We start from the raw sequence: 27,997 nt of genomic DNA on the forward strand, positions 1-27,997 counted from the left end.
ATTGCGTTGTAAAACATGTAATTTTTATAATCTTGAGAACTGCACAATGAGTTGTTAGGGCAATAGGGTTGCTGGCGCGTTAAGGTCGAGATGGCTGCAGGAGCCCCGCAAGGACTTTTCTGTTTGTGCTGTCCTTCATTTGCGTTGAATATTCTGTGATGCTGGTCACTCACTCATCATGTCTGGGCGCTGTAAGGGCCAACCGTGTGAGGGCGGATGAAAACCGCTGCAACAACTATGAAAACTGCGGGCGGAAGTAGCTAGCAGCTGATGTGTAAAAGCTGCAAAAGAAAAACGGAGCAGGATAAAAACAACCAATTTAGTTAGCAATTTAAGTCGCTAATTAGTTAGATTGACACTTGTTGCTTTGATGGATTTTCTTTGAACTTGCTTTCTTGCTTGCCTTTAATTTGTTTTGCGAGCAAATGTAGCGTTTTGCTAACGTTAAGTTAGCTAGTAAGCTTATTTTTCATGTTTCCTGGTGACGAGCCACAAGACTGAGTGTTTTGTCAATTAACCATCTTTCTGGATCATTCAAGACTTATGTTTTTATTTTTTTTATTTTTGCAATGCCATGTCTATTGTTGTTAGCTAACTTCATGACCGCTATAGCTCCAGCAGCAGCTGGCACCACTGGCTCCAAAGTGTAATGACACGGCGGTTGGGCATAACGTAGCTGGAGCTCGCTGGTTTTGCCGCTTGGCAGCGGAAACATATTTTCACTCAAACACCCTAGCTACGTGTTCATTTTACACGACCCTTGTGGTGCACAGTTACGATGGCAAACAGCACTCGAACGAAGAATGAGAATTCCATCATGGAAAGCCCAAGCGCAAGCCCCCTGTCCGGGAGGAAAAAGGCACAACAATCCCCTGGGTCTCGCTCAAGGTACCATGTCAGTGCACCCGGACATTGTTTTAGGAAAGTGACTCTCACCAAACCAACGTTCTGCCACAACTGCAGTGATTTCATATGGGGTCTTATCGGATTCATTTGTGAAGGTAGGTTGGTTTACATGAGACGTGACATTTGTTTTTGTTTCTTCACTTGACCAGACCAGTTGAGTTGAAACGGCTCAACTGAAATGTAAAATGTGCTTGACATTGGGGAATTTTCCTTGAATTGTTGAATTCACAAAGTGAAGCATTTTGGTTGACGTAATGCTTATAGGTTCTAGATATTGTCGCAATGTACAGTATGGCATGGTCATAGAGCAGTACTCACCCAGATGGCAGTTTGTGTGCGTGTCGTAGGCGAGAGGAAGAGCTGTATGTGTGTAGTAACGTGTGTGTGTGTGTGTGAAAGAGGCCTTGTCGCTGTGTCCAATACATTTGTGTGTGTAAAAATGTTAAACTGCAGCCTGTAGACCAATGCCATTATCATGCACAGACTGGCATTAGGATGCTATCAATGAATGTCAATTCAGTAAAGTCCCTCTCCTTTACTCCATGATGTCCATCATGGTTGACATCTGAAAATGTATGTCCTATGAACATGTGAAAAAACATATAGGAAACAAAGCAATGCCTAGCCTTACACTGAAGCATGGGGACAGCACAGCAGCATTGCATAAGACTGATGGACAGCACCCAGTGTTACCAGGCAGAGCGAACGAGGGGAAATGCAAAGTCTCTGTTGCGCAATTAGCTGCAGTCAAATCGTGATACACTTTAACTGGTCGGCATGGCAACAGGGGACTGGATGCGCGAGAGCAAAAAAAAGCTAAACACCCTAGACATGGCATAAGAAATGTTTATAATGCTACAGTGGTGCTAGATTATAGACTCATGTGCCTTCTTAAATGCTGTAACAGCCTATTTGCTAATGTGTCAAATGTGAAGCATAGACTGCATGTCGCCTCCGTGAAGGTGGATGCGATCATGCACTCTTGTTGTTAGACAGCTTGTCTTATTAGAACACTTGTTACTATGTCATCTAGCCCAAGCCCATAATATCTCAGGTCTATAGGGCTGCTTATTGCCTGGTTCAAGCAGTGTGTGCCCGGTTGTGACGAACCACTGCTCCTTTCAACATATAGGCCCGAGCCAAAACCTTGTCAGGAACCCGTTTCAGTAGCACTTTCTAGAGTAGATCTATTGTAATGCATCATGACTGTTTGCATCTGGGTGACACCGAGAATCAGATTTTCACTTAAAAACAACAACAACAATGATTGCAAAGTTAAACAAAGCATACAACTATATACACAAGGACCACTTTTAACAATTTTCACAGAACATTATACAAAAACACATTTACTCATTTATTTTTATTTTTTAAATTGAGCAATAATTGGTTTTTGTTTGGCATACAATTTAAAGTAAAAAATCTGAGCCTCAGTGTCACTTGGTTACCATAGAATTGCCAATCTATAAAGACTATTACGAATGCTTAGAAAATATTGTAATGCATTATTGGGTGAAGGCATTACTAATGCATTTACAAGACATTAGCCAATACAAAGGTAGTTTATAGACAGTGTAACACCAAAATCTCATTACAAGAAATGAATGGGACTTTGGATAGCCTAGTTACTGATGCTCCAAGGATGAATTGACTAGTTGACTGACTCTGTTGTCTGGTGTCTCCTCCCACTCCTAGTATGTAACTTTATGTGCCATGAGAAGTGCCTGAAGACTGTGAGGACTGCGTGTTCATGTATGGCCCCGACGCTGGTGCGGGTGAGTGACAGCAGAAAGTTAAACTGCTCTATCGCTGCTTGTGATTGTGGTTAGTGTATGCTTGCCCAACAATCTATGCATGGTTTCAAGAGCTTTCACAACAGACAGTGTATATGCGACCAATGGCACAATGTACTTGCAACGTATGACCAAAGTGTTGAATGTTTATTTCGTAGAAGTGTGCATATTCCTTTTTTGTCCATTTGTGAACTCCAGGTCCCTGTCGCCCATTGCTTTGGTCCAGCAGGGCAGAAAAAGAGATTCTGCTGTGTGTGTCGAAAACATCTGGAGGGAAACACAGCCATTCGCTGTGAAGGTTGGTTTTCAAGAGCTTTCACAACAGACAGTGTATATGCGACCAATGGCACAATGTACTTGCAACGTACGGCCAAGGTGTTGCATATTTACTTCGTAGAAGTGTGCAGGTCATGATGTTGCATATGGAAGCTAAACCTCAACGTATGTGTACATAAGCTACATTGGACAGTAAACACACATGTACACACCCAAAGTAGATTTTAATAACACTCCCCTCCATATGAATTTAAAGAGTGATGCTAAAATATTACATATGGCTCTATACTCCAGCATTTTGGATTTGAAATCAAATGTTTCATATGAGGCGACAGTACAGAATGTCACCTTCATACATATCTGATTTACAGTTTAGAAATTAAAGCACTTAATATATTTAGTCCTCTATTTGAAGATGACATGAGTATTTGGACACATTTCACTTATAGGGTATTAAAGTAGTCAAAAGTTTAGTATTTGGTCACATGTACCTTGCACACAATGTCTGCATCAAGCTTGTAACTCTATAAACTGGTTGAATGCATTTACAGCTTGTTTGGTTGTGTTTCGCATTGTTTAGTCCAATAGGAAGTGAATGGAGAATAATGTATTGTGTCATTTTTATTGCTAGTAAGAATTGATGTTTGTGAACACATCTACATGAATGTGGATGGTACCCAGTGGTGATTTTAGCATGTAAATCTTGGTGGGGCAAATTCAACCATGTTTTTTTAGATGCATGCCAGCAAAGCCACTACACAACATTGTATTATTTGAATAGGCCTATGTGGTCTAAAAAGGAAGGAAAATACAATCACGAGGATCTACTTTTATAGACAATATACTGACGCAATGACAGCACATTGCGCAAACAAAACAACCCTCGCAAAATCAACTGGAATTACATGGGTATATTACTGAACTTTTTGTTGAAAAAACGATATTTGAGAAAAAACGATATTTGAATGGGAAGAGACTGTCACTGGCAAACATGGTTACAGACCCAAGAACATTATATAGTGTCCCCTCCTCCTTAACTTCTTTGGGATGTGGGCGGTATTTTGACGTCTGGATGAAAAGCGTGCCCAAAGTAAACTGCCTGCTACTCAGGCCCAGAAGTTAGGATATGCATATAATTGGTAGATTTGGATAGTAAACACTCTAAAGTTTCTAAAACTGTTAAAATAATGTCTGTGAGTATAACAGAACTGAAATGGCAGGTGAAACCCAGAGGACAAAATAATAAAGAATTCAGCATACCACTGATTTCAATGCCTGGTACTTTTATAATAGGGCGAAATCGTCCCCGATTGCAGTTCCTAGGGCTTCCACTAGATGTCAACAGTCTTTAGAAAGAGTTTCAGGCTGGTTTTTGGGAAAATTAGGGAGAAGTTGTAGTTTTTCTAAGTGGCTCCCATTTTGGCTGTAGTGTTTCCAAGCGCATGGCTGAGAGAGTGCGTTCTTTTTGTTTATCTCCGTTAAAGACAATAACGATTCTCCGTCTTACATTTTATTGTTTAATTTGCGTATTAAGGTTTGATTATAAATGTTGATTGACTTGTTTGGATAAGTTTATTGGTAACGTTTGGGATTCATTTTGTATGCATTTTGAAGGAGGGAAAGCGAGTGGATTATTGACTGAAGCGCGCCAGCTAAACTGAGTTTTTATGGATATAAAGAAGGACATTATTGAACAAAATGACCATTTGTAATGTAACTGGGACATTTGGAGTGCCAACAGAAGAAGATCTTCAAAGGTAAGGCATATATTATATCGCTATTTCTGACTTTTGTGTCGCAACTCCCTGGTTGAAAATGATTTGTTATGCATTTGTGTGCTGGACGCTGTCCTCAGATAATTGCATGGTTTGCTTTCGCCGTAAAGCCTTTTTGAAATCTGTCACCTTGGCTGGATTAACAACAAGTTAAGCTTTATTTTGATGTATTACACTTTTGATTTCATGAAAGTTTAATATTTATAGTAATTTAATTTGAATTTGGCGCTCTGCCATTTCACCGGATGTTGGCCAGGTGGGACGTTACCGTCCCACGTATCCATAAGAAGTTTTAAGAAAAGCACATGAGCTAATTATGGTACACAAACTAAGCAAAACAATGAAATAATTCCAACATTGCCTAAAATGATGAATAAGATACTAATGAGAGAGAACTATATAAGCAATAAAACAATTGAGATGTACAAACTATGGCATAAGGGCACGATGACCGGATAAGAGGCAAGCTGTAATTGACAATTACATGAAGTTGATGCAAAGAGTCAATATTTGTAGTGTTGACCCTTCTTTTTCAAGACCTCTGCAATCCGCCCTGGCATGCTGTCATTAACTTCTGGGCCACATCCATTCTTGCACAATCAATGCTTGGAGTCTGTCAGTTGTTGTTGGTAACAGTATGCACAATAAGTGACACCACAGCTTCTGTTGTAGTGGTGGTAGCCTATTTCAAAATACAGATACAACACCCACCTCTTGAGGATTGACCACAAATTCTCAATGGGATTAAGGTCTGGGGAGTTTCCTGGCCATGGACCCAAAATATTGATGTTTTGTTCCCCGAGCCACTTAGTTATCACTTTTGCCTCATGGCAAGGTACTCCATCATGCTGGAAAAGGCATTGTTCGTCACCAAACTGTTCCTGGATGGTTGGGAGAAGTTGCTCTCGGAGGATGTGTTGGTACCATTCTTTATTCATGGCTGTGTTCTTAGGCCAAATTGTGAGTGAGCCCACTCCCTTGGCTGAGAAGCAACCCCACACGTGAATGGTCTCAGGATGCTTTACTGTTGGCATGACACAGGACTGATGGTAGCGCTCCCCTTGTCTTCTCCGGACAAGCTTTTTTACGGATGCCCCAAACAATCGGAAAGGGAATTCGTCAGAATAAATTACTTTACCCTAGTCCTCAGCAGTCCAATCCCTGTACCTTTTGCAGAATATCAAGTCTGTCCCTGATGTTTTTCCTGGAGAGAAGTGGCTTCTTTGCTGCCCTTCCTGACACCAGGCCATCCTCTAAAGGTCTTCGCCTCACTGTATGTGCAGATGCACTCACACCTGCCTGCTGCCATTCCTGAGCAAGCTCTGTACTGGTGGTGCCCCGATCCCGCAGCTGAATAAACTTTAGAAGACGGTCCTGGCGCTTGTTGGACTTTCTTGGGCGCCCTGAAGCCTTCTTCACAACAATTGAACCGCTCTCCTTGAAGTTCTTGATGATCCGATAAATGGTTGATTTAGGTGCAATCTTACTGGCAGCAATATCCTTGCCTGTGAAGCCCTTTTTGTGCAAAGCAATGATGACGGCACGTGTTTCCTTGAAGGTAACCATGGTTGACAGAGGAAGAACAATGATTCCAAGCACCACCCTCCTTTTGAAGCTTCCAGTCTGTTATTCGAACTCAATCAGCATGACAGAGTGATCTCCAGCCTTGTCCTCGTCAACACTCACACCTGTGTTAACGAGAGAATCACTGACATGATGTCAGCTGGTCCTTTTGTGGCAGGGCTGAAATGCAGTGGAAATGTTTTTGGGGGGGATTCAGTTCATTTGCATGGTAAAGAGGGACTTTGCAATTCATCTGATCACTCTTCATAACATTCTGGAGTATATGCAAATTGCCATCATACAAACTGAGGCAGCAGACTTTGGGAAAATTAATATTTGTGTCATTCTCAAAACTTTTGGCCACGACTGTACATATCTCCCTGGCAAATTACTTAATTTATGCAGCAACATACAAGACATTTTTGGACTCACCGTTATTGTGCTATGCTCACTTGAACTTGGTGCGGCGGTCCTTCTTGTGGGCAAACTTTGTCATCCAACTTTGTCACAGTCTGGCATTCTCTGGATTTATGGTGCTTTCAAGACAACTGAGAACTCTGGAGAAAAAAAACAAGGTTGAATCATGACGTCGGAGCTCTAGAAAGAGGTCCGAGTTCCCTACATGGAATTCAGAGTTGGATGACCGTTCAAAATGTGTTTTCCCAGTCAGAGCTTGTTTTTTTTCAGAGTGAAGCAATGAAGTATGAGCTTTCCCAGTTCCAAGTTTCCAGTTGTTTTGAACGCGGCATAAGTCATGCTGGACTGACAGCATGACCAATGTGAATGTTTATCATTTTAAGCTTGGAAAAGAGACCCTTTCAGAGAGATGTTTTAAATCCTAAAACCCAGACTTGGACCACACATCCTCTCCACCAAATAGCAGGCAGGGGAAGCAAAATAGTGATTGTTTTGCAATGCTTGCAGTTAGCCGTTGATTCCTTCCAAACCACTCATTGTTGAATTTCCGACTTGTTGTGTAATATTTATGGCAAATGAGCACCAATACGATTTATCTATAATTTCTCTTCATATGACGAGGATTGAAAACGATTTGCCTGTAGATTGTCAACGTGATTCATGATGATGACTGCTTGTCTAGCTAGCTAGGTAAGATTGTGAAAGTATGATGTTGACATGATCAGTCCAATCAAAGCTATGGTAGATATAATGTGATTTGACGTCATTTTATCTGTGGCCAATGTCCTTAAGCCTTCTTGGACAGCGACTTCTAATGTAAATCTATGGCAGCACCCAAGGGGGCTTGAACTTCCTAGCTCTACCTGTAGAGTCCCCGTGTGTGACAGAACACTGAGCCAATCACGCCGCAACTAAAGAAGATTACCAACCCCTACGCTCTGTATTTTCGCTGGCTGCCCCACCACCACAAAAAGCACTGAGCTGGGCTGAAACACCTGCATTTTGGAGCTGCCTTACTCAAGAAAGAGACCATGTTTGTATGCAGCTTTATTAAGTCTATTATAATTTTTTTAAACATTATTTGCAAGCTGATATGTGACATCAATGAATACCAAAATAACATGCAAAACAGGCAACAACAAAAAATACTAAACTGAACCGGTTGGGCTCAAAACCCACCTGCCCTGAATAACGGGTCGCCACTGCTACCATGATTATGGATAATTATGCTACCATTATTTTTGTACATTTATCCATTTTTTTTCTCCCCAATTCTCGTGATATCAAATTGGTAGTTAGTCTTGTCCCATTGCAACTCCACAACAGGCGAAGGTCGAGAGCCATGTGTCCTCTGAAACACGACCCTGCCAAGCCGCACTGCTTCTTGACACACTGCTTGCTTAACCCAGAAGCCAGCCGCATCAATGTGTTGGAGGAAACACCGTCTACCTGGCGATCGAAATCAGCTTGCAGGTGCCCGGCCCGCCAAAAGGAGTCGCTAGAGCGTGATGAGACGAGGAAATCCCGGCCGGCTAGACCCTCCCCTAACCCAAGCGGCGCTGGGCCAATTGTGCGCCGCAGCATGGGTCTCCCGGTCACGGCCGGCTGTAACACAGCCTGGGATCAAACCCGGGGCTGTAGTGACAGCTCAAGCACTATGATGCAGTGCACTACGACCACTGCGCCACTCGGAAGGCCTGAGTGAGAAAGTTAGAGGGGCGAAGATCATATACCTCCCAAAAATGTTATCTCCCCCATCCTTGGTAATGGTGAGAGGTTAGCATGCTTTGTTGTAGCCTCTGTAACTTTCTCACTCGTCATTATTCATGATTTTTCTTAATCATGGCAATATCAGGGTTGATTTAGAAGTGTTCAGAAACATCTTATCTACTCACTTAGAAAGAAAATTACTCCAGCCATCATTCAGTTCCTATGGGGCAAAACATAACCCAAAATACATCCAAAACAAACTGCAAATGCATCCAATGAGTTTGTAAAGTCACAAGCTTGATGTAGTCATTGCATGCTAGGAATATGGGACTAAATACTCAACTTTTGATTACTTTAATACACTATAAGTGAATTTGTCTATAAAGATATATAAAGTGCTTTAATTTCTAAACAGTAAATCAGATATTTATGAAAATACCCTAAAATAAAAGGTAACATTCTGTACTGTCACCTCATATTTAACATGTTATCTCAAATCAAACTGCAGTAGTAGGGGAATGTACTTTTACATTTTAGTCATTTAGCAGACACTCTTATCCAGAGCAACTTACAGTAAGTAGTGAGTGCATACATTTTCGTACATGACATTCACACTGTATTTAAACTTCCTTGGGGGAAATCTAACTGGGAGCTGGTCCATCAGTCATAGTAGTGACTTAGTAGTAGTGAAAAGTAATATAACCTCTGTTTTCGGTTTCAGTTTGTGAGCTGCATGCCCACTCGGAATGTGCTGCATTCAGTTGTGGTGACTGTCGTCTCTGCCACCAGGATGGGAGTCAGGACTTTGTAAGTATTCCACGCCTTCTGTCTTAAAGGTGCATTGTGTTCACACCTTTTTCATTTAAAGTTAATCCAGCAAAACAAAATTGGTTCTTTTGAAAGTTCCCAGAACATTTATTAAGTTGCTGCAAATGTTATCATAACACAAAAACAGTCCAGTTCTGCTGATGATTATACAATGTTTGCAACCTGACGTTGCAAGAACATTCCCAGAACACATTTTGTCTATTCTTTAAATGTTCCCAGAATGTTTCATTAGGTTGTAGGAGCAGTCTGGTGGGAACATTGTGGGGACATAACAAAATATATGTTCCAAAAACACAAACAACAATCCAGTTGTGCTGATGATTACAATGTTTCTAATAGGTAAAAAAAAACATTGGCCTGATGGTGCAAGAATGTTCCCAGAAATACATTTGTATGTTTAAAATTGTCTTTAGGTTGTGGGAACATTGTGGGGATATGACAAGAAAGAGGTTCCCAAAACACTAAAACTGATCAGTTGTGCTGACATTCATATAATGTTTGTATCAGGGTGCACAAAACATCCTTTGATGTCGCAAGAATGTTAACAGAACAGCCCGTTCTGAGTTCTTTAAAGGTTCCCAGAGAACACAGTGGCCTCCATCATTCTTAAATGGAAGAAGTTTGGAACCACCAAGACTCTTCTTAGAGCTGGCCGCCCAGCCAAACTGAGCAATCGGGGGAGATGGGCCTTGGTCAGGGAGGTGACAAAGAACCCGATGGTCATTCTGACAGAGCTCCAGAGTTCCTTTGTGGAGATGGGAGAACCTTCCAGAAGGACCACCATCTCTGCAGCACTCCACCAATCAAGCCTTTATGGTAGAGTGGCCAGCTTTAACACTGATAACCTGCCTCGGTCAGGGGAGGAATCGTCTTGTGACAAAGCTTTCCATGAGCAAGCACACTGAAACGATGTGAGAGAAATTACTGCTGTGCTGAGCAATATCAAATATGTTTGGTCCAGCCAGATCTACATTAAAGCAAATCTAGCAGGATAATGAGTGTATTCCAATGTGGTGACTAATTCACTTATTGCTTTTTGAACCAGCTCTCTCTCCGTCTCCTTTTCACTCTTCTTGTCCTAGGATACGCTTCACCACCACTGGCGGGAGGGAAACATCCCCTCAGGTGCACGCTGTGAGGTCTGCCGACGCACCTGTGGCTCCTCGGACGTCCTGGCGGGGATGCGGTGCGAGTGGTGTGGTATGACGGTAAGCCTCAAAACGACAACAAAAGTACCGCCACTAAAGAACAACTATAGTTAATAATGCGTTTGTTTCATCCTTTGCAGACACACGCTGCCTGTTATGTCATTGTGCCTCCAGAGTGTGGCCTAGGACGGCTACGTAGCATGCTCCTTCACCCCGCTTGCGTGCGTATATGCTCGCGGAACTTCAGCAAGATGCACTGCTACCGCATCTCTGAGAGCTGCCAGAATGAACTGGGTAAGCTGGTGTTCTCCACCAATGTTCCCTCTAAGCTGCGAACTTCACTCAACTTTGTAGAGCAGTGGTCACCAACCGGTCGTCGCGATCGACCGGTCGATCTCCAAGGCCTTTGTAGTTGATCACCAAACATTTCTGTAAAAAAACAATGATAAAGTCCTGTGTTCCTATTTATATATTTTTTCCGTCTCAGGCTGTTGGCGGTAGTTGCATGTGATTCAGCTGCGCTGCGCGCCGGTTAGGCGAACTGTTGCCATTTTGGACCATTTCATGTGTCTGAAGGTACAAACTCTGCCTTCCCGACAGGCCTGGAGAGCAAATCAAGTGCACTACAGGCCTACCGCTAGCCAATCAGATGGCTCAGATTACTGTGTCTGCAGTAACGTAGCAGGCATACCTGGGGCGGCAGGTAGCCTAGTGGTTAGAGCATTGGGCCAGTAACAGAAAGGTTGCTGGATAGAATCCCCGAGCTGACAAGGTAAAAATCTGTCGTTCTACTCCTGAACAAGACAGTTAATCCACTGTTCCCCAGTAGGCTGTCATTGTAAATAAGAATTTGTTCTTAACTGGCTTGCCTAGTTAAATAAAATAAATAAATAAATAAAAAGCTACAGCAAAGTTGATACTGTGAGATTTCAAAATGTTTAAAACCATGACTAGAGAGAGACTGTCAATGAATACAGCAAAGAGCTGCTGTGTGTGTGAGTGAGTTCATGTTTAAGTTCTTACTCAGCACTGTCACAACTTTTAGAATGAGTAGGAAAGTGTATCTATAGGCTTGCATTGTTGTTATTATTAGCAGCTTGGGTGTTTTTTAATATCGAGGAATATTTCACTTTCTCTGTTCATAAGAGCAACAACATGAATTTGTCCATGAAGCAGAAATAATGCGGTCCGACTCGAGTTTCGGTGTCCCTTTTTGGTCAGTGTCAGTGGAGGACCCTCAGTCTTCTGCTCTCTACCTCCACTGAGACTGACTATCAGATGCAGCCACCATCAGCCCAGTAAAATAAAAAGCTAAATATTTAAATGTATGCTCACTCAGCTGTGCTTCACAAGTAATACAAGAACTGATCTATTTCTGGTGTGATCATACAGCCTTCCTCAAATTGTTTAATATACATTTTAAAAAACAATGCATTGGCAAAGCCAATATGTGGTGATAATGTATTGGGCCTATAGCTTACTGCACAAACTTCATTGCTACAGTACTGTTTTTAATTGGTTAATGTTGCATAGGCTTACGTTTTTTAAGTCATGTTAAAAAACAATCTGAGCGGTCAATCTCGGCTTGCGTTTTGACTCATTAAAGGTTGGTGGCCACTGTTCTAGAGTTTTCCCTGCTAGCACTATCAGCGTTTCCCTTTACTGTGGCAATTGTGATCGACTCAACGCAATATTAGCAGCTTTCAATGCAACATACCGAAACAAAACAAACTATTCAAGACATTTTGCATAGTTCTACAAGAGCACTAAATGTGTACATTTCTAGACATCTTTGAAAGCGAGTCAGGTAAAGAGATTTTTGTTTGTCTTAAAGGGGTAGTGTTGTATTTTTAAGACAGACAGGCTTGAGTAAGCAAAGGAGCCAATAGGCAGAGGGTAGCATCATTTGTCGGATTCTCTGTAATAATGGTATGGGAATAATGATTTATTTTATTTTGTAAAGTGGTTTCTTGCATCACACAACAAAATGTTCAGGACAAGTGGATTAACAGGTTCATGTCAAGCCCTGCATGTATTTTTCCAAAGTCTCATGGAATGTAGGCCTACATTGAACACAACACATTGGCTGCTACTGTAGGCTGAACGATAGAACAGCTATTTCAATGTTAAAATGTTGTGGGATACATTTTCTCTATTGTTTTGATGGTAGGCCACTCTGGTAGTCCTACATTATGATCTAGAAGAAAAATAAACGCACACCTATAAAGGCGAGGTGCTGGGTAGCGGAGTAGAAAACTTGAAAATAAAGGAGAGCCGCACACTCTAGGAGCTCAGATGCAAAAATGGAATTACCAACGTTTCGACAGCCAAGCTGTCTTCATCAGGGTATGATCACAAACACTGCGGGATGACTCGTTTTTATAGTGTCAAAAGACACACAGGTGTCTGTAATCATGGCCAAGAATGGCCTAATATCATTGGTTAATTCTCAAATATTAAAATGGCATACAAACAGCATACAAAAAACAAATGGATAGCATACGATCATAGATTCATTTTAGACTACACAAGCTTACAAACAATTACAATGGCAAAGTCACAATCACAAGAATGGCTTCAGATTTACATTTTCTCTATTGTTTTGATGGTAGGCCACTCTGGTAGACCTACATTATGACCAAATAGCCACAGTAGGCTACTTGGCCACTGTTAAAACTGTAACTTAAAGCAGGTACAGCCTCAGTGATAACAGTAAACGCGCGCTGGAAGTTGCACAGAATTTTCACAACCTTCAACTTTGCGCTCAGCAGACCTGAAATTTGCTCAGTGCTGAAAAAATTTGAGGGAACATTGGTCTCCACCATCCATTGACCCTCCCCACCCCATACCCAAAGCCACATCCTCTAAGCAACTGTTTCACACTCAAACATTACCATACAAACGAATATAGACAGTGTACACACAAAATATACACATTGGAAAGCCAATTAAGAAAGTAATAAGATATACAGTGCATTTGGAAAGTATTAAGACCCCTTGACTTTTTCCACATTTTGTTACGTTACAGCTTCTCTAAAATGGCTTAAATAAATAAATAAAATCCTCATCAATCTACACATAATACCCAATAATAACAAAGCAAAAACTGGTATTTCAAAAGTTTTGAAAATTCATTAAAAATAAAAACATACCTTATTTACACAAGTATTCAGACCCTTTGCTATGAGACTTGAAATTGAATCCTGTTTCCATTGATCATCCTTGAGATGTTTCTACAACTTGGAGTCCACCTGTGGTATATTCAATTGATTGGACATGATTTGGAAAGGCACACACCTGTCTATATAAGGTCCCACAGTTGACAGTGCATGTCAGAGCAAAAACCAAGCCATGAGGTCGAAGGAATTATCTGTAGAGCTCCAAGACAGGATTGTGTTGAGGCACAGACCTGGGGGAGGGTACCAAAACATTTCTGCAGCTTTGAAAGGCCCCTAGGAAACACATAGATCTCCATCATTCTTAAATGGAAGAAGTTTGGAATCCCCAAGACTCTTCCAAGAGCTGGCTGCCCGGCCAAACTGAGCAATCGAGGGAGAAGGGCTTTGGTCAGAGAGGTCACCAAGAAACCGATGGTCACTCTGACTGAGCTCCAGAGTTCCTCTGTGGAGATGGGAGAAACTTCCAGAAGGACAACCATCTCTGCAGCACTCTACCAATCAGGGCTTTATGGTAGAGTGGCCAGACGGAAGCCACTCCTTAATTAAAGGGATACCTAGTCAGTTGTACAACTAAATGCTTCTTCCGCATTTAACCCAACCCCTCTGAATCAGAGAGGTGCGGGGGGCTGCCAAAATCGACATCCACGTCTTCGGCGCCCGGGGAACAGTGGGTTAACTGCCTTGCTCAGGGGCAGAATGACAGATTCTTACCTTGTCAGCTCGGGGATTCGATCCAGCAGCCTTTCGGTTGGCACCTAAAGACACTCAGAACATGCGAAACAAGATTCTCTGGTCTGATAAAACCAAGCTTGAACTCTTTGGCCTAAATGCCAAGCATCACATCTGGAGGAAACCTGGCACCATCCCTACAGTGAAGCATGGTGGTGGCAGCATCATGCTGTGGGGATGTTTTTTAGCGGCAGGGACTGGGAGACTAGTCCGGATCAAGGGAAAGATGAACGGAGCAAAGCACAGAGATCCTTGATAAAAGCCACAGTCTGAGCAGGTTCACCTTCCAACAGGATAGCGACCCTAAGAACACAGCCAAGATGACGCAGGAGGGGTTTGGAACAAGTCTCTGAATGTCTTTGAGAGGCCCAGCCAGAGCCCGGACTTGAACCCGATCTCTGGATAGACCTGAAAATAGCTGTGCAGCGACGATCCCCATCCAACCTGAGAGGATCTGCAGAGAAGAATCTCCAAATACAGGTGTGCCAAGCTTGTAGCGTCATACCCAACAAGACTCAATCAAGGCTGTAATCTCTGCCAAAAGTGCTTCAATAAAGTACTGAGTAAAGGGTCTGATCACAGTTTTTAAAATGTCTTTGTATATTTGCAAACATTTCTGTTTTTGCTTTGTCATTATGGGGTATTGTGTGTAGATTGATGAGGGGAGAAAAAACGATTTAATCCATTTTAGAATAAGGCTGTAATGTAACAATGTGAAAAAGTCAAGGGGTCTGAATACTTTCCAAAGGCACTGTAACTGAATGGCTGAGTTTCTGTTCTGAAAATGTGAGAACTAGGCCTAATTCATTATCTGACAATACCACACAGTCAACTTTTCTGTCCCTTTGTAAACATTCTTACTTTGGCATCTCGGCTGTTAGGAATGACGTCTGCCTTTTAGCAAGTGTCAACTTGTCATTGGTCTCTTGTTCTAGGTCAGACAAGATGCACTAGTCATTTGTCAAGCAAGATGAGCAACGATAAACTGCTTGACTTTGAAATTAAAAAGGCATTCCATGTTTCACTCGTGTGTAAACTATGTGGGAAAACAAATGCAACGTTCATTCTATTTCCTCATTGTTTGCCTTCACGTACCTATACTTAGACTTTTGCTTCATCAGATAACTTGGATGAAGTTGACACCCAGATTCCAGCAACTACAAAGGAGAGCCAGCCGGCAACCACAGCGGATTCAGGTAGGTACAGGATAAGTTGTCACATTGTGTATTTGGCCAGTAATGTTTCCCTGTGATCATTGAAGTCACATCAAAACCTTTACAATTATTTGCATGTTTCATCTATATAAGAGAGTCCCTAACGTTTCTGTAAGAAGTTACTGTACCAGTCAAAAGTTTGGACACACCTACAGTTGAAGTCGGAAGTTTACATACACCTGAGCCAAATACATTTAAACTCAGTTTTTCACAATTCCTGACATTTAATCCTGGTAAAAATTCCCAGTCTTAGGTCAGTTAGGATCACCACTTTATTTTAATAATGTGAAATGTCAGAATAATAGTAGAGAGAATGATTTATTTCAGCTTTTATTTTTTTCATCACATTCCCAGTGGGTCAGAAGTTTACATGCACTCAATTAGTATTTGGTAGCAGTGCCTTTAAATTGTTTAACTTGGGTCAAACATTTCGGGTAGCCTTCCACAACTTCCCACAATAAGTTGGGTGAATTTTGGCCCATTCCTCCTGACAGAGCTGGTGTAACTGAGTCAGGTTTCTAGGCCTCCTTGCTCGCACATGCTTTTTCAGTTCTGCCCACTCATTTTCTATAAGATTGAGGTCAGGGCTTTGTGATGGCCACTCCAATACCTTGACTTTGTTGTCCTTAAGCCATTTTGCCACAACTTTGGAAGTATGCTTGGGGTCATTGTCCATTTGGAAGTGTCAAGAGTGTGCGCAACTGGTAAACTGAAGTCGGGTGCAGGAGAGCAGAGATGAGTGAACAGGCACACTTTATTTGGCAGAAGGAAAACAGTCGGACGCAACTGCGTAACGACACTCCCGCCAAAGGCAAAAGCGAATAGCGCACTCGTCACACAAATAATGTACAGCATACAATACCACGGGTACCAAACAAGACCTGCCGAAAAAACAGCATGAAGCATCACACATGACACGTAACGAACAATTACACACACAGACATGGGGGGGAACAGAGGATAATATACACGTAGAGTGATGAGGGGATGTAAAACAGGTGTGCGGAAAAACAAGACAAAATTAAAGGAGAGGAGCCGACTTCGGCGGGAGTCGCGACAGGAAGACCCATTTGCGACCAAGCTTTAACTTCCTGACTGATGTCTTGAGATGTTGCTTCAATATAGCCACATAATTTTCCTCCCTCATGATGCCATCTATACTGTGAAATGCACCAGTCCCTCCTGCAGCAACGCACCCCCACAACATGATGCTGCCACCGCCGTGCTTCACGGTTGGGAAGGTGTTCTTCGGCTTGCAAGCCTCCCCCTTTTTCCTCCAAACATAATGATGGTCATTATGGCCAAACAGTTCTGTTTTTGTTTCATCGGACCAGAGGACATTTTTCCAAAAAGTACGATCTTTGTCCCCATGTGCAGTTGCAAACCGTAGTCTGGCTTTTTTATGGCGGTTTTGGAGCAGTGGCTTCTTCCTTGCTGAGCGGCCTTTCAGGTTATGTCGATATAGGACTCGTTTTACTGTGGATATAGATACTTTTGTACCTGTTTCCTCCAGCATCTTCACAAGGTCCTTTGCTGTTCTGGGATTGATTTGCACTTTTCGCACCAAAGTACGTTCATCTCTAGGAGACAGAACGCATCTCCTTCCTGAGCGGTATGATGGCTGCGTGGTACCATGGTGTTTATACTTGCGTACTATTATTTGTACAGATGAACGTGGTACCTTTAGGCATTTGAAAATTGCTCCCAAGGATGAACCAGACTTGTGGAGGTCTACAATTTCTTTTCTGAGGTCTTGGCTGATTTCTTTTGATTTTCCCATGATGTCAAGCAAAGAGGCACTGAGTTTGAAGGTAGGCCTTGAAATGCATTCACAGGTACACCTCCACTCCAATTGACTCAAATGATGTCAATTAGCCCATCAGAAGCTTCTAAAGCCATGACATAATTTTCTGGACTTTTCCAAGCTGTTTAAAAGCACAGTAAACTTAGTGTACTTCCGACCCACTGGAATTGTGATACAGTGAATTATAAGTGAAATAATCTGTCTGTAAACAATTGTTGGAAAAATTACTTGTGTCATGCACAAAGTATATGTCTTGCCAAAACTATAGTTTGTTAACAAGAAATTTGTGGAGTGGTTGAAAAACAAGATTCAATGACTCCAACCTAAGTGTATGTAAACTTCCGACTTCAACTGTACTCATTCCAATGTTTTTCTATATTTTTACTATTTTCTACATTGCAGAATAGTAGTGAAGACATCAAAACTATGAAATAACACATATGGAAACATGTAGTAAGCAAAGAATTGTTAGAAGAATCTAAAATATATTTAGATTTGTTTAAGTAGCCACCCTTTGCCTTGATAACATCTTTGCACACTCTTGGCATTCTCTCAACCAGCTTCATGAGGTAGTCACCTGGAATGCATTTCAATTAACAGGTGTGCCTTGTTAGAAGTTAATTTGTGGAATTTCTTTCCTTAATGTGTTTGAGCCAGTCAGTTGTGTTGTGATAAGGTAGGGATGGTATACAGAAGATAGCTATATTTGGTAAAAGACCAAGTCTATTTTATGGCAAGAACAGCTCAGCTCAAATAAGCAAAGAGAAACGACAGTCCATCATTACTTTAAGACATGAAGTTCAGTCAATCCGGAAAATGTCAAGAACTTTGAACGTTTCTTCAAGTGCAGTCGCAAAAACTATCAAGCGCTATGATGAAACTGGCTCTCATGAGGACCGCCACAGGAAAGGAAGACCCAGAGTTACCTCTGCTGCAGAGGAGAAGTTCATTAGAGTTACCAGCCTCAGAAATTGCAGCCCAAATAAAGGCTTCACACAGTTCAAGTAGCAGACACATCTCAACATCAACTGTTCAGAGGAGACTGCGTGAATCAGACGTTCATGGTCGAATTGCTGCAAAGAAACCATTACTAAAGGACACACATAATAAGAAGAGACTTGTTTTGGCCAAGAAACACGAGCAATGGACATTAGACCAGTAAAAATCTGTCCTTTGGTCTGATGAGTCCAAATTTGAGATTTTTGGTTCCAACCGCTGTGTAAGGGCTATTTGACCAAGAAAGAGAGTGATGGAGTGCTGCATCAGATGACCTGGTCTCCACAATCACCCGACCTCAACCCAATTGAGATGGTTTGGCATGAGTTGGACCGCAGAGCGAAGGAAAAGCAGCCAACAAGTGCTCAGCATATGTGGGAACTCCTTCAAGACTGTTGTAAAAGCATTCCAGGTGAAGCTAGTTGAGAGAATGCCAAGAGTGTGCAAAGCTGTCATCAAGGCAAAGGCTGGCTACTTTGAAGAATCTAAAATCTATTCTGATTTGTTTAACACTTTTTTGCTTACTACATGATTCCATATGTGTTATTTCATAGTATTTAATGTCTTCACTATTATTCTACAATGTAGAAAATAGTACAAATAAAGAAAAACCCTTGAATGAGTAGGTGTGTCCAAACGTTTGACTGGTACTGTATTTTGTGTTGCTTTACCTGTGTGCGCTATTTGGAGCATGACACTGAGCTAACGGGTCCTAACGCTCCCAATGTTCAGCATTTGCTAATGCTTAGTAATCTATCCTAATCCTAATTATACAGGTCCATACATGTAGAATTTCCCACGTTTGTCTAAAGAGTGTTTTTTTACAAACTGCAGGGAAGCAGGTTCTCAAGGTGTTTGATGGGGATGATGCAGTCAAGCGCAGCCACTTTCGTTTGGTCTCCATTCCTCGGATAACCAAGAATGAGGAGGTGGTGGTGAGATTCTGCCCATTCCCTAAAACCGGATTAACACTGGATTATTTCTGCTTTTTTCTGGCATCAAGTGATTCATTGTTTTTAGAGTGCATTTATTTTCTCCCACCACTCCTTCCTGGATATCTTCTGTGTATGCAGCCTTTAGCCCTGCTCTGTCAAACCTGATTCATTTACATTTACATTTAAGTCATTTAGCAGACGCTCTTATCCAGAGCGACTTACAAATTGCCAAGGTCCTGATGTTCAGCTGGTCAGCAGTAGTGTTAAATACTTAAGTAAAAATACTTTAAAGTATTACTTAAGTAGTTTTTTTTCTTCATATCTGTACTTTACTATTTATAATTTTGACAACTTTTACTTCACTACAATCCAAATGAATATAATGTACTTTTCACGCCTGTATCAAGAGAACATCCCTGGTCATCCCCACGGCCTCTTAACTGGCGGACTCACTAAATCTTTGTTCGTTAATGAGGTCTGAGTGTTGGAATGTGCCCCTGGCTATCCATAAATTTAAAAAACAAGAAAATGATGTTGTCTGGTTTGCTTAATTTTAAATGATTTATACTTTTACTTTTGATACTTCAGTATATTTTAGCAATTACATTTGCTTTAATGGGTGACTTTCACTTTTACTTGAGTTGTTTTCGATTAAGGTATCTTTACTTTACTGACAATTGGGTACTTTTTCCACCACTGACTATGCGAAGTGTTTAAGTACTACTGGTCATTAGAATCAGGTCAGGTGTGTCAAAGCCTGCACTCCCAGTAGGTCTCTCCAGGAGGATGATCACTGATCTAATCCCTGTCTGCAGGAGTCAGCGTTGAGGACCTTCTACATCCCAGATGACTCGCTGGACTACGAGCTCCAAGACAACGGCCAGCAGGCTCTACACAGCAATGACATCCTCAACCGTAACGGCACCCCTGACGAAAAGGCCATCTTTAAGGAGAATGTGCCCGAGGTGTGGCTTCTAAGGGCCAAACCCCAGGACACAGAGGTCCTCAAGGTTTATGCTGGCTGGCTCAAGTGAGTACTGCAGCGGGACAATACTTAGTCATTGGGCAAATCTCAAATGACTATTCCCTAAAAGTGCATTACTTTTTGACCAAATCCTTTGCTGATGCCTAATGAGTTGTTCCCATGGTAAAAGTTGCCCTTATACCATACCTCTATCTCCCATCTCTACTGCCTGGCTCTGTTTACAGGGTTGGTGTGGCGTACATATCCATCTCCATCTCCAAGAACAGCACAGTGGATTCTGTCATTAAGGAGGTCCTCACTCAACTGGGAAGACAGGTACAGCTTACCAGCAGGTCTCCAACATAACACACCCAGTCCACCTTAACTGCAGCTTGGCACATACCTTGGCACTAATATTGTTCACGGAAGTTGCAATTAATGGTTGTACTAGAGACTCCATTGCTCTGACTGTATAAACGTATCTGTTAATGACAACCCTCGTTCAATACTCTTGTTTGGTGATGCTCTTTTCTCCAGGACGAAGACCCGTCAAGCTTCAGCCTTGTGGAGGTTTACATGGGCAGTAAGCAAGGTCAGGAAACAGGAAACAGGGAGGTGGCAGACCTATACACCAAGGCTGGGTTTTTACATAGCAAGTGTCATACTCTGTTTATATGCCTTCATTACTGTATCTTATCAAAGTTCACTGACGGGTTGTGTTCTTTCTCTCTCTACATTCAGTTCAGAGACAAGGGCTGACAGGCCAGGAGCTGCTGCTGTACAAACTGCAGGAGATAAGGAAGGTATGAGGAACTTCAACCTGACATTTAAGTTTATGGGTGATTGGGTGTGCATAACATTACAAAATGTGGAAAAGGTCAAGGGGTCTGAATACTTTCCGAATGCACCGTATGTGTGTGTAGGTGTTTATGAACAGGGGTGTTTATCTGTGTATTTTTGTTTCTGACAGATCTCCCTAAGGCAGATGAACCAGACCCGTTTCTACATAGTGGAGAGCAGGAAGCAGGTTGTGCAGGTCAACCTGCTGCTAGAGGGACTGCCTGTACAACTGAGCAAGGAGGAATATACCGACCTGCTACAGGAGCACTTAGCTATCAAGAGTGAGTCTACACACATCGCATCACCATGCTGCTCCTTTTCTAGAATTAAAACGGACGGAATCCCACAGTATTCAGTGTTGTTCAGCTATACCCCAGAAATCCTCCTGAACATTTCCCTTGAAATGGAGTATAGTTGATTGAAATGTGATTAAGACTGTTAACTAACTAGATGTGAATCTGCTCCTTAGGTCACTTGGTCACCATCACACATGTTTACGGGAGCCAAGGTGGGTATGTCGCCATGGAAACAGCCAGTGGAGCACCACCTTCCCTTTTCCACCCCCCTCCATCTCATCCCACTCTTTTCTCCCCACAATCCCCTCCCTGTCCCCCTCCCTGTGCCCTCATTCCACATCATCCCCATTCAGGACACACAAGCTTTAGTTGGCTCTGAAACAGACGGTCTGTTCTGGGTTGTGTGTCCCTGCTTGACACTGCTCAAGTCGCTCCTCTGTTGCCGCAGGCCACTGCAGCAGGATCCTGCCCCATTCAGTGTTACATAAGCCTCTTTCTTACTGACTGTGAGTGTCCCACTGCAGCTGCCACTTCCCTAGAGCTAAATGGGCCATTTATATAAAGCCTGCTGTATGGCCCACAGCCATTTATCTTGTGATGTCTTTATTATAATAAACCATTTATTTGTGGAGAATGTTTGGTGCAATACATCCAAAGTACTAAATGTCATCATAACATTGAATGTGTGCCAGTCTGGGCTATATGAGAGGTCCTATTTACAGTGCTTGTTATGCAACATCACATCCTGAGGTTTGCTTTCTGTCTGAGTTGTAGGTGCAGTAGTGGTGCAGATATCGTGCTTCTCTGAGGCTGAGAGGATCTACATGTTAGCCAAAGACACGTCTGTCAGCAACCAGCAGCTGACCTCCCTAGTCATACCAGAGATCATGGTAATTCTGCATCAATTTGAAGTAAACAATTCCAGATCCCAATTGAATGTGTCATTTACGTGACCTGAACTTTTTAAAGAAGCTGGCTTGCTTTACTCCATTGACATTGCTGCTGTTGTAACTCCCCTGCAGCACAACAAGTTGCCCAAAGGTGGCTCGCCCCTACTGGTGTTTGTCAACCCCAAGAGCGGCGGGCTGAAGGGCCAAGAGCTTCTCTACGGCTTCCGGAAGCTTCTCAACCCCCACCAAGTGTTTGACATGACCAACGGGGGACCGTTGCCTGGGTGAGACAAATGGTGGTTAGCCTCATTCAGCAGTGTGACATCAGAGCTGTTGTGTTTGTAGACGGGGGTCTGTGTTGTGCAATGTTTTTTTCCACAAGGTCTTTGGAAGGAGTTTTCTTTCTACTATGATTGTTTGTTAGCCATGACACGGAAACAAAGAAATTAGCCAACCAGCGAACACATGATTGACTTTAAATATATATGTTGTAGAAAATAATAGAAAAATTATTATTTATGTAAGAGATATATCTAACTAGCTTACTAGGCTATAATTCTAACCAATGAAATAAACACCTTATCTCTTTTTTATGTTCTTTTTTTCTATCCTCCACAGACTGCACACGTTTAGAGAGGTACCCCGCTTCAGGGTTTTGGTGTGTGGGGGAGATGGGACGGTGGGCTGGGTCCTGGGGGTCCTGGAGGCCGTCCGACACAAGCTGGTCTGTCCCGAGCCCCCCATTGGTATTGTCCCACTGGGCACAGGTGAGAGGACACACCCTTCTCTTCTGATCACTGTAGTGTGCATAGATTAGCTTTAATCAGCGTACATCAGTAGTTTAATTATTTGATTTTATTTCCCCCAATATCTTCTCTCCCCCCCCCAATGCCTTCCATCAGGTAATGACCTGGCGCGGATACTGCGCTGGGGGGCGGGCTACAGCGGAGAGGACCCCCACCACATCCTTGTGTCTGTAGACGAGGCAGAGGAGGTGCAGATGGACCGCTGGACCATCCTGCTGGATGCACAGGAAGTCACAGAGGATGGCAAGGAGAACGGCTTCCTGGAACCACCAAAGGTACAATCAGATGAATGCAGATAACAATGGCAATAGTTATAATTTGAATCATAACTATAATGCCAAGAGATCTATTCAGTTGATGCATGGGCGTGCTGGTCGTCATGATCATTCATTTACTGGTGGTCTCCCTTGTTGCAGATAGTGCAGATGAACAATTATTTTGGCCTGGGAATCGATGCTGAGCTCAGTTTGGACTTCCACCATGCCCGTGAAGAAGAACCAGGAAAGTTCAACAGCAGGTAGGAGACCACCTCCAGTAAGAAGTTGCTTTAAAATGTCTCAAAAAAGAGAACATCCCCAAAACGACTTATCCTTGTTGTGTGTGTGTGTGTAGCAGTGGAGGCTGCTGAGGGGAGGACGGCTCATAATAATGTCTGGGACGGCGCGAATGGAATGGCATCAAACACATGGAAACCATGTTTGATTTATTTGATACCATTCCACTAATTCCGCCCCAGCCATTACCACTAGCCCATCCTCCCCAATTAAGGTGCCACCAACCTCCTGTGGTATGTAGGTTCCATAACAAAGGTGTGTACCTGAAGGCGGGTCTGCAGAAGCTGAGCCACACGCGGAACCTTCACAAGGACCTTAAACTGCAGGTGGACAAACAAGACGTGGAACTGCCCAGCATAGAAGGCCTCATCTTCCTAAACATCCCCAGGTAGGAAATACACACAAAAACACACAGGGTTAAACTCTACACGCGGCTGACAGTCAGACACTCATGACGCATGACATTCACTTCAAGATGCATGCTCATGAAGAAGAATGACCTCACACGGTCCCCTTACCCACTCAAACCTAAAAGTACATAACGATCTGAAACACAGTCAGTACTTACAACTGCGTGTGTGTGTGTGTGTGTGTGTTCAGCTGGGGCTCTGGGGCAGACCTGTGGGGATCAGAGGGTGACTCGCGCTACGGGAAACCCCGCATTGATGATGGCATGCTGGAAGTGGTGGGGGTGACCGGGGTAGTGCACATGGTGAGTTCATCACCTACTGCCCTTACTCTGTTGAGTACCATGTATGTCCTGATACCACAGAGAAGAGAGAGATCAGTGCTAAAAATGATCCCAGTGTTTCAGAACCTTTTCTCCAGTGTACAGCGTTAAATCAGGATACCACGAATGCGGTTTGTATACAGATATATCTGTGTTGTGTGGTCCAGGGCCAGGTGCAGGGCGGCATGCGCTCTGGGATCCGTCTCGCCCAGGGCAACTACGTGCGTATCACAGTGACCAAGCCCATCCCTGTGCAGGTGGATGGAGAGCCCTGGATCCAGGCCCCTGGAAATATCATCATATCTGCAGCAGGCCCAAAGGTAACCGTTTTTTGCTACTAAATGGGGCAAATAGTTACAACTTTACTGTGGTGTCCTTCACCATGGTTGCAAATCTCCCATGCCTATCTATAAAGTCAAGCGCTGTTAAGCCATCGTGTCCTTGATGCTGTGTTCAGGTACGGATGCTGAGGAAGTCCAAACACAAACAGAAGAAGCAGCCTGCCAGCCTGAAAGAGAGGCGATCCGAAAGCCCTTCGTCCAGCGATGGGGGACACTGACGTCCCCCCCCCTAACACCTGCTCCTTGGTGTCACCATGTGAGCATGGTGGCCTGTTGGCTGCTCTAAACAGCTGTGGCAGGGGCCCGTGTGCCCCATAGGCTCTCAGATGGTTTGCGTAGCTAGCACTGTCAGCTCCTGGAGTGTTACATTGATAAAGGAGGAGATATCACAAGCATTTAGCAGTCCCTCTCATTCTCATCTTACTGCTGATCCATTTCACCGCTGTTGGGTTCGGTTTCCCCAGTTAAGATCATTCAGATTAGCTTCCTGTCTGATTTGTTAGTTTGTTTTATTTTTGCAGTCCTTCAGATTTGGTATGACCTGGTTTTTATCAGAGACAAATACATTGTAACAATTGGCCGTGGTATTATCTGGTACTATAGCTTTTGGTACCAGATGGTTACAATGAGTCCCCAAGAAACCGAGAGGTGTTTATGAACAACATGTAATTACTGTGTTACCGTGTAATATCAAAGTAAATACCAGACGGTAAAATAAAGTGTAATTGTTGCTTTTTTAAAGTTCAGACATCAAGCTGCTTGCTGGATTAACGTCAAATAGTCTACTACTTGACAAATGATCTACAACTTCACAAATAGGCTACTACTTGACAAATAGGCTACTACTTCACAAATAGCCTACTACTTCACAAATAGTCTCTTACTACTTGACAAATAGTCTAGTACTTGACAAATAGTTTAGTATTTGATTTTACAAAGTACTAGTATTAATGTAAAACAACAACTTACCAAGGTCAAAATGCTTACGTGTAATATATTAGAGTGAAAAAAACTCACTATTTGCCTAAACCCCACTGGCCACTCAATAACAATTCTAGGAAGTGCATGTGAGACATTACATGTTATTTCATACGTACATGTTTCATTCAGTTGTAATACTTTGAGGAAAATCGATATTCCAAGTGGAGACTTACGACAGTAGCCTCAGAAATATGTACATCCGCACAGACAAACACACTCCCATCTTAACATTCAGTTAGTGCATACTCAAGTCTGTAGCCAAGTTGCTCCTATTGTTTATAACCTGTCTCTGTAGCAGTCACCCTCGCTGCAGAACAAGTACTCACCTTCACTTAATGCCTCACAAATGTATTCCAAACATAAGTATCATTGGGTTTGAATGGAATCATGAATGTTGCACTCCATTCGTTGTCCTACATATCTCTGTTGCTGCTCATTTTTTGTAGCTGATGGAATGAATGCAGGGAGGAGACCACCAGCCAACCCTAAATCTACATTATAAACTAGAGAGACTTCTGTTGGATTTCTCCAGTCATTTGCTTGGCCTGGAGGTCATGTTTCATCCATAGTAGAGATGGTACGCCTGAGTGCTTGTTCTCTTGTTGTCAGCACTTAGTCCGCATTCCTGGTGATGTGGAATTTACAAGAAATGCAGTCATGAAATGACTCCTTCATTTGAAGGAGGATCTCATTTTTTATACTCCAGCACGTGATGTCGCCGGAACAGTATTTGATTGATTCTAAGTTGACTCACTTTTGTGACTTGGTGCTAGTGTGTAGCAAAGCGTTTGAATCTTTCACTCCACTAGCAGCTTCGGGCCCTATTCAATCAAAGCTGGTAAGCTGGTGTTGTGGGTGAGTCAGAATCTGTAGTCCTTTAAAGCAGTGTGAAAGTATTTGTGAAAGCACAGTATTTCCAAGGTGCATTGACAGCTAACTGGGCTTGAATGAATAGGGTCCTAGACAGTTGGGTCCCATTAGACACACCAACTGTGGTGATTTCACCTGTGGTTCCTCATTGACCTTGTTCCAATCCTCGTAATGGCTTCCTTTCCTTGTGTCCCCTTCCTTTCCTTGCCATATACCATAGAGACTTATGACAAGGACATGAACCCATTTTAGACTGAGGGGACACAGCTATTGTGTTGTGAAGTGCATATACAGTCAACATCCTGTGTAAAAGAAAAATGGGAGTAAACATAGTGCTGTTTAGCTGTAATATGAGATTGTCCATGTTTATTCCATTTAGAGGCATAAAGTGTTTCTGTGTATACAGTATGTGAAGACAAGGATTGGTTTTAGATCAATAAGTGTCTTTGGTATCTGTCTTTGGTGTCAGTGGTCATCTCTGTTTTGCAGTGCTCATTGGGATAGACAGTCTTTTACAACCATTGCTGTGATGGTTTAGTCACACAATAACTCCATCACCAAAAGCAATCCACTCCAAAGATAATGCTCCAATAGGAATGCCCCTTTCACCCCTCTCATAAGACGGAAGAATGTCCACACCAAGGGATGACTTGAAAAGACATGGAAGAAGTGATGACTGATTGCTGGCAAATGCATCAGCACACAGTTTGATGGCTATCAATCATAACATTTTTGTGTTTGCCCTAAAAAGTGCCATTATTTTAATACATTTTTTATTTCTCCTCAATGTTGCCGCACTGAAAACTCCATAACAGCATTGCGTCAATGCCCAAGGTACTGTTTTGTGTTGAATGTCGCTTATGTGTATACCGTAGTAAGTTTACAGCTTCTGCATCATTTGTGCCTGTTGCTGTGCGATGAAACTTCAGGCCAAAGTGTCGTTCTGTGGTGTCATTAGACCTAAACTCCACGTGGTGCCTCATTCAAGTGCTTCTAGAACCTTGGTGGTATTACCTGTGTGTCAAAGTGTTTAACATGTGTGGTCCACTCCTGCTGGTGCAGTGATTGAATATCTTCATCTAGGCATTTTTAGACCATTTTGAGCTAATGTGCCTATAGATGACTTATGTTGTCAATTCTGTGTTTTTATTTGATTTGCCGTAATAGAAGGTATTTTACGCTTTTACCAAGTCTCAATGGGAGTTAAAAGCTAAATGAATAAATATGTATATTTTTGCAGACAAAAGCTGTTTTTAGTTTGAACTGTAAATTGCACTAAATGTATTGTTTTACAGATGCTTTTAGGTGTTAAGTTTGGTTACTCTGATGTTTAAAAAACTAAATCTAAAGATATATGTGAAAATAACTAAAGATATATGAAAAGATACTGTGTAACAATTGTGTCCAGTTAAAATAAAATCAATAAACGGGACATCTTATGTATTATTGTAC

At 42.5% G+C, this 27,997-nt stretch overlaps 1 protein-coding gene across 2 annotated transcripts; it reads left to right on the forward strand.

Moving 5' to 3' along the window:
* Positions 1–36: 36 nt before the first annotated feature.
* Positions 37–27,988, forward strand: LOC106611706 (diacylglycerol kinase theta). 2 transcript variants are annotated; one of them, XM_045723939.1, is made up of 23 exons: positions 37–1,001; positions 2,602–2,681; positions 2,898–2,997; positions 9,162–9,247; positions 10,351–10,476; positions 10,557–10,710; positions 15,446–15,520; positions 19,173–19,267; positions 20,089–20,303; positions 20,483–20,573; positions 20,775–20,829; positions 20,979–21,040; positions 21,208–21,358; positions 21,547–21,585; positions 22,148–22,263; positions 22,396–22,547; positions 22,882–23,030; positions 23,166–23,344; positions 23,486–23,586; positions 23,865–24,011; positions 24,224–24,335; positions 24,521–24,673; positions 24,811–27,988. In XM_045723939.1, the coding sequence occupies exons 1-23, from the start codon at positions 779–781 to the stop codon at positions 24,910–24,912; spliced, it is 2,763 nt and encodes a 920-aa protein (XP_045579895.1). In that variant the 5' UTR covers positions 37–778; the 3' UTR covers positions 24,913–27,988. The 2 variants fall into 2 exon arrangements, with proteins under 2 accessions (XP_045579895.1, XP_014067670.2); XM_014212195.2 differs by having other exon boundaries at positions 41–1,001; positions 19,173–19,273.
* The last annotated feature ends 9 nt before the right edge of the window (positions 27,989–27,997 follow it).

The sequence above is a fragment of the Salmo salar genome, chromosome ssa09, assembly GCF_905237065.1.
Source record: "Salmo salar chromosome ssa09, Ssal_v3.1, whole genome shotgun sequence".
In the NCBI taxonomy this organism is placed as follows: Eukaryota; Metazoa; Chordata; class Actinopteri; order Salmoniformes; family Salmonidae; genus Salmo; species Salmo salar.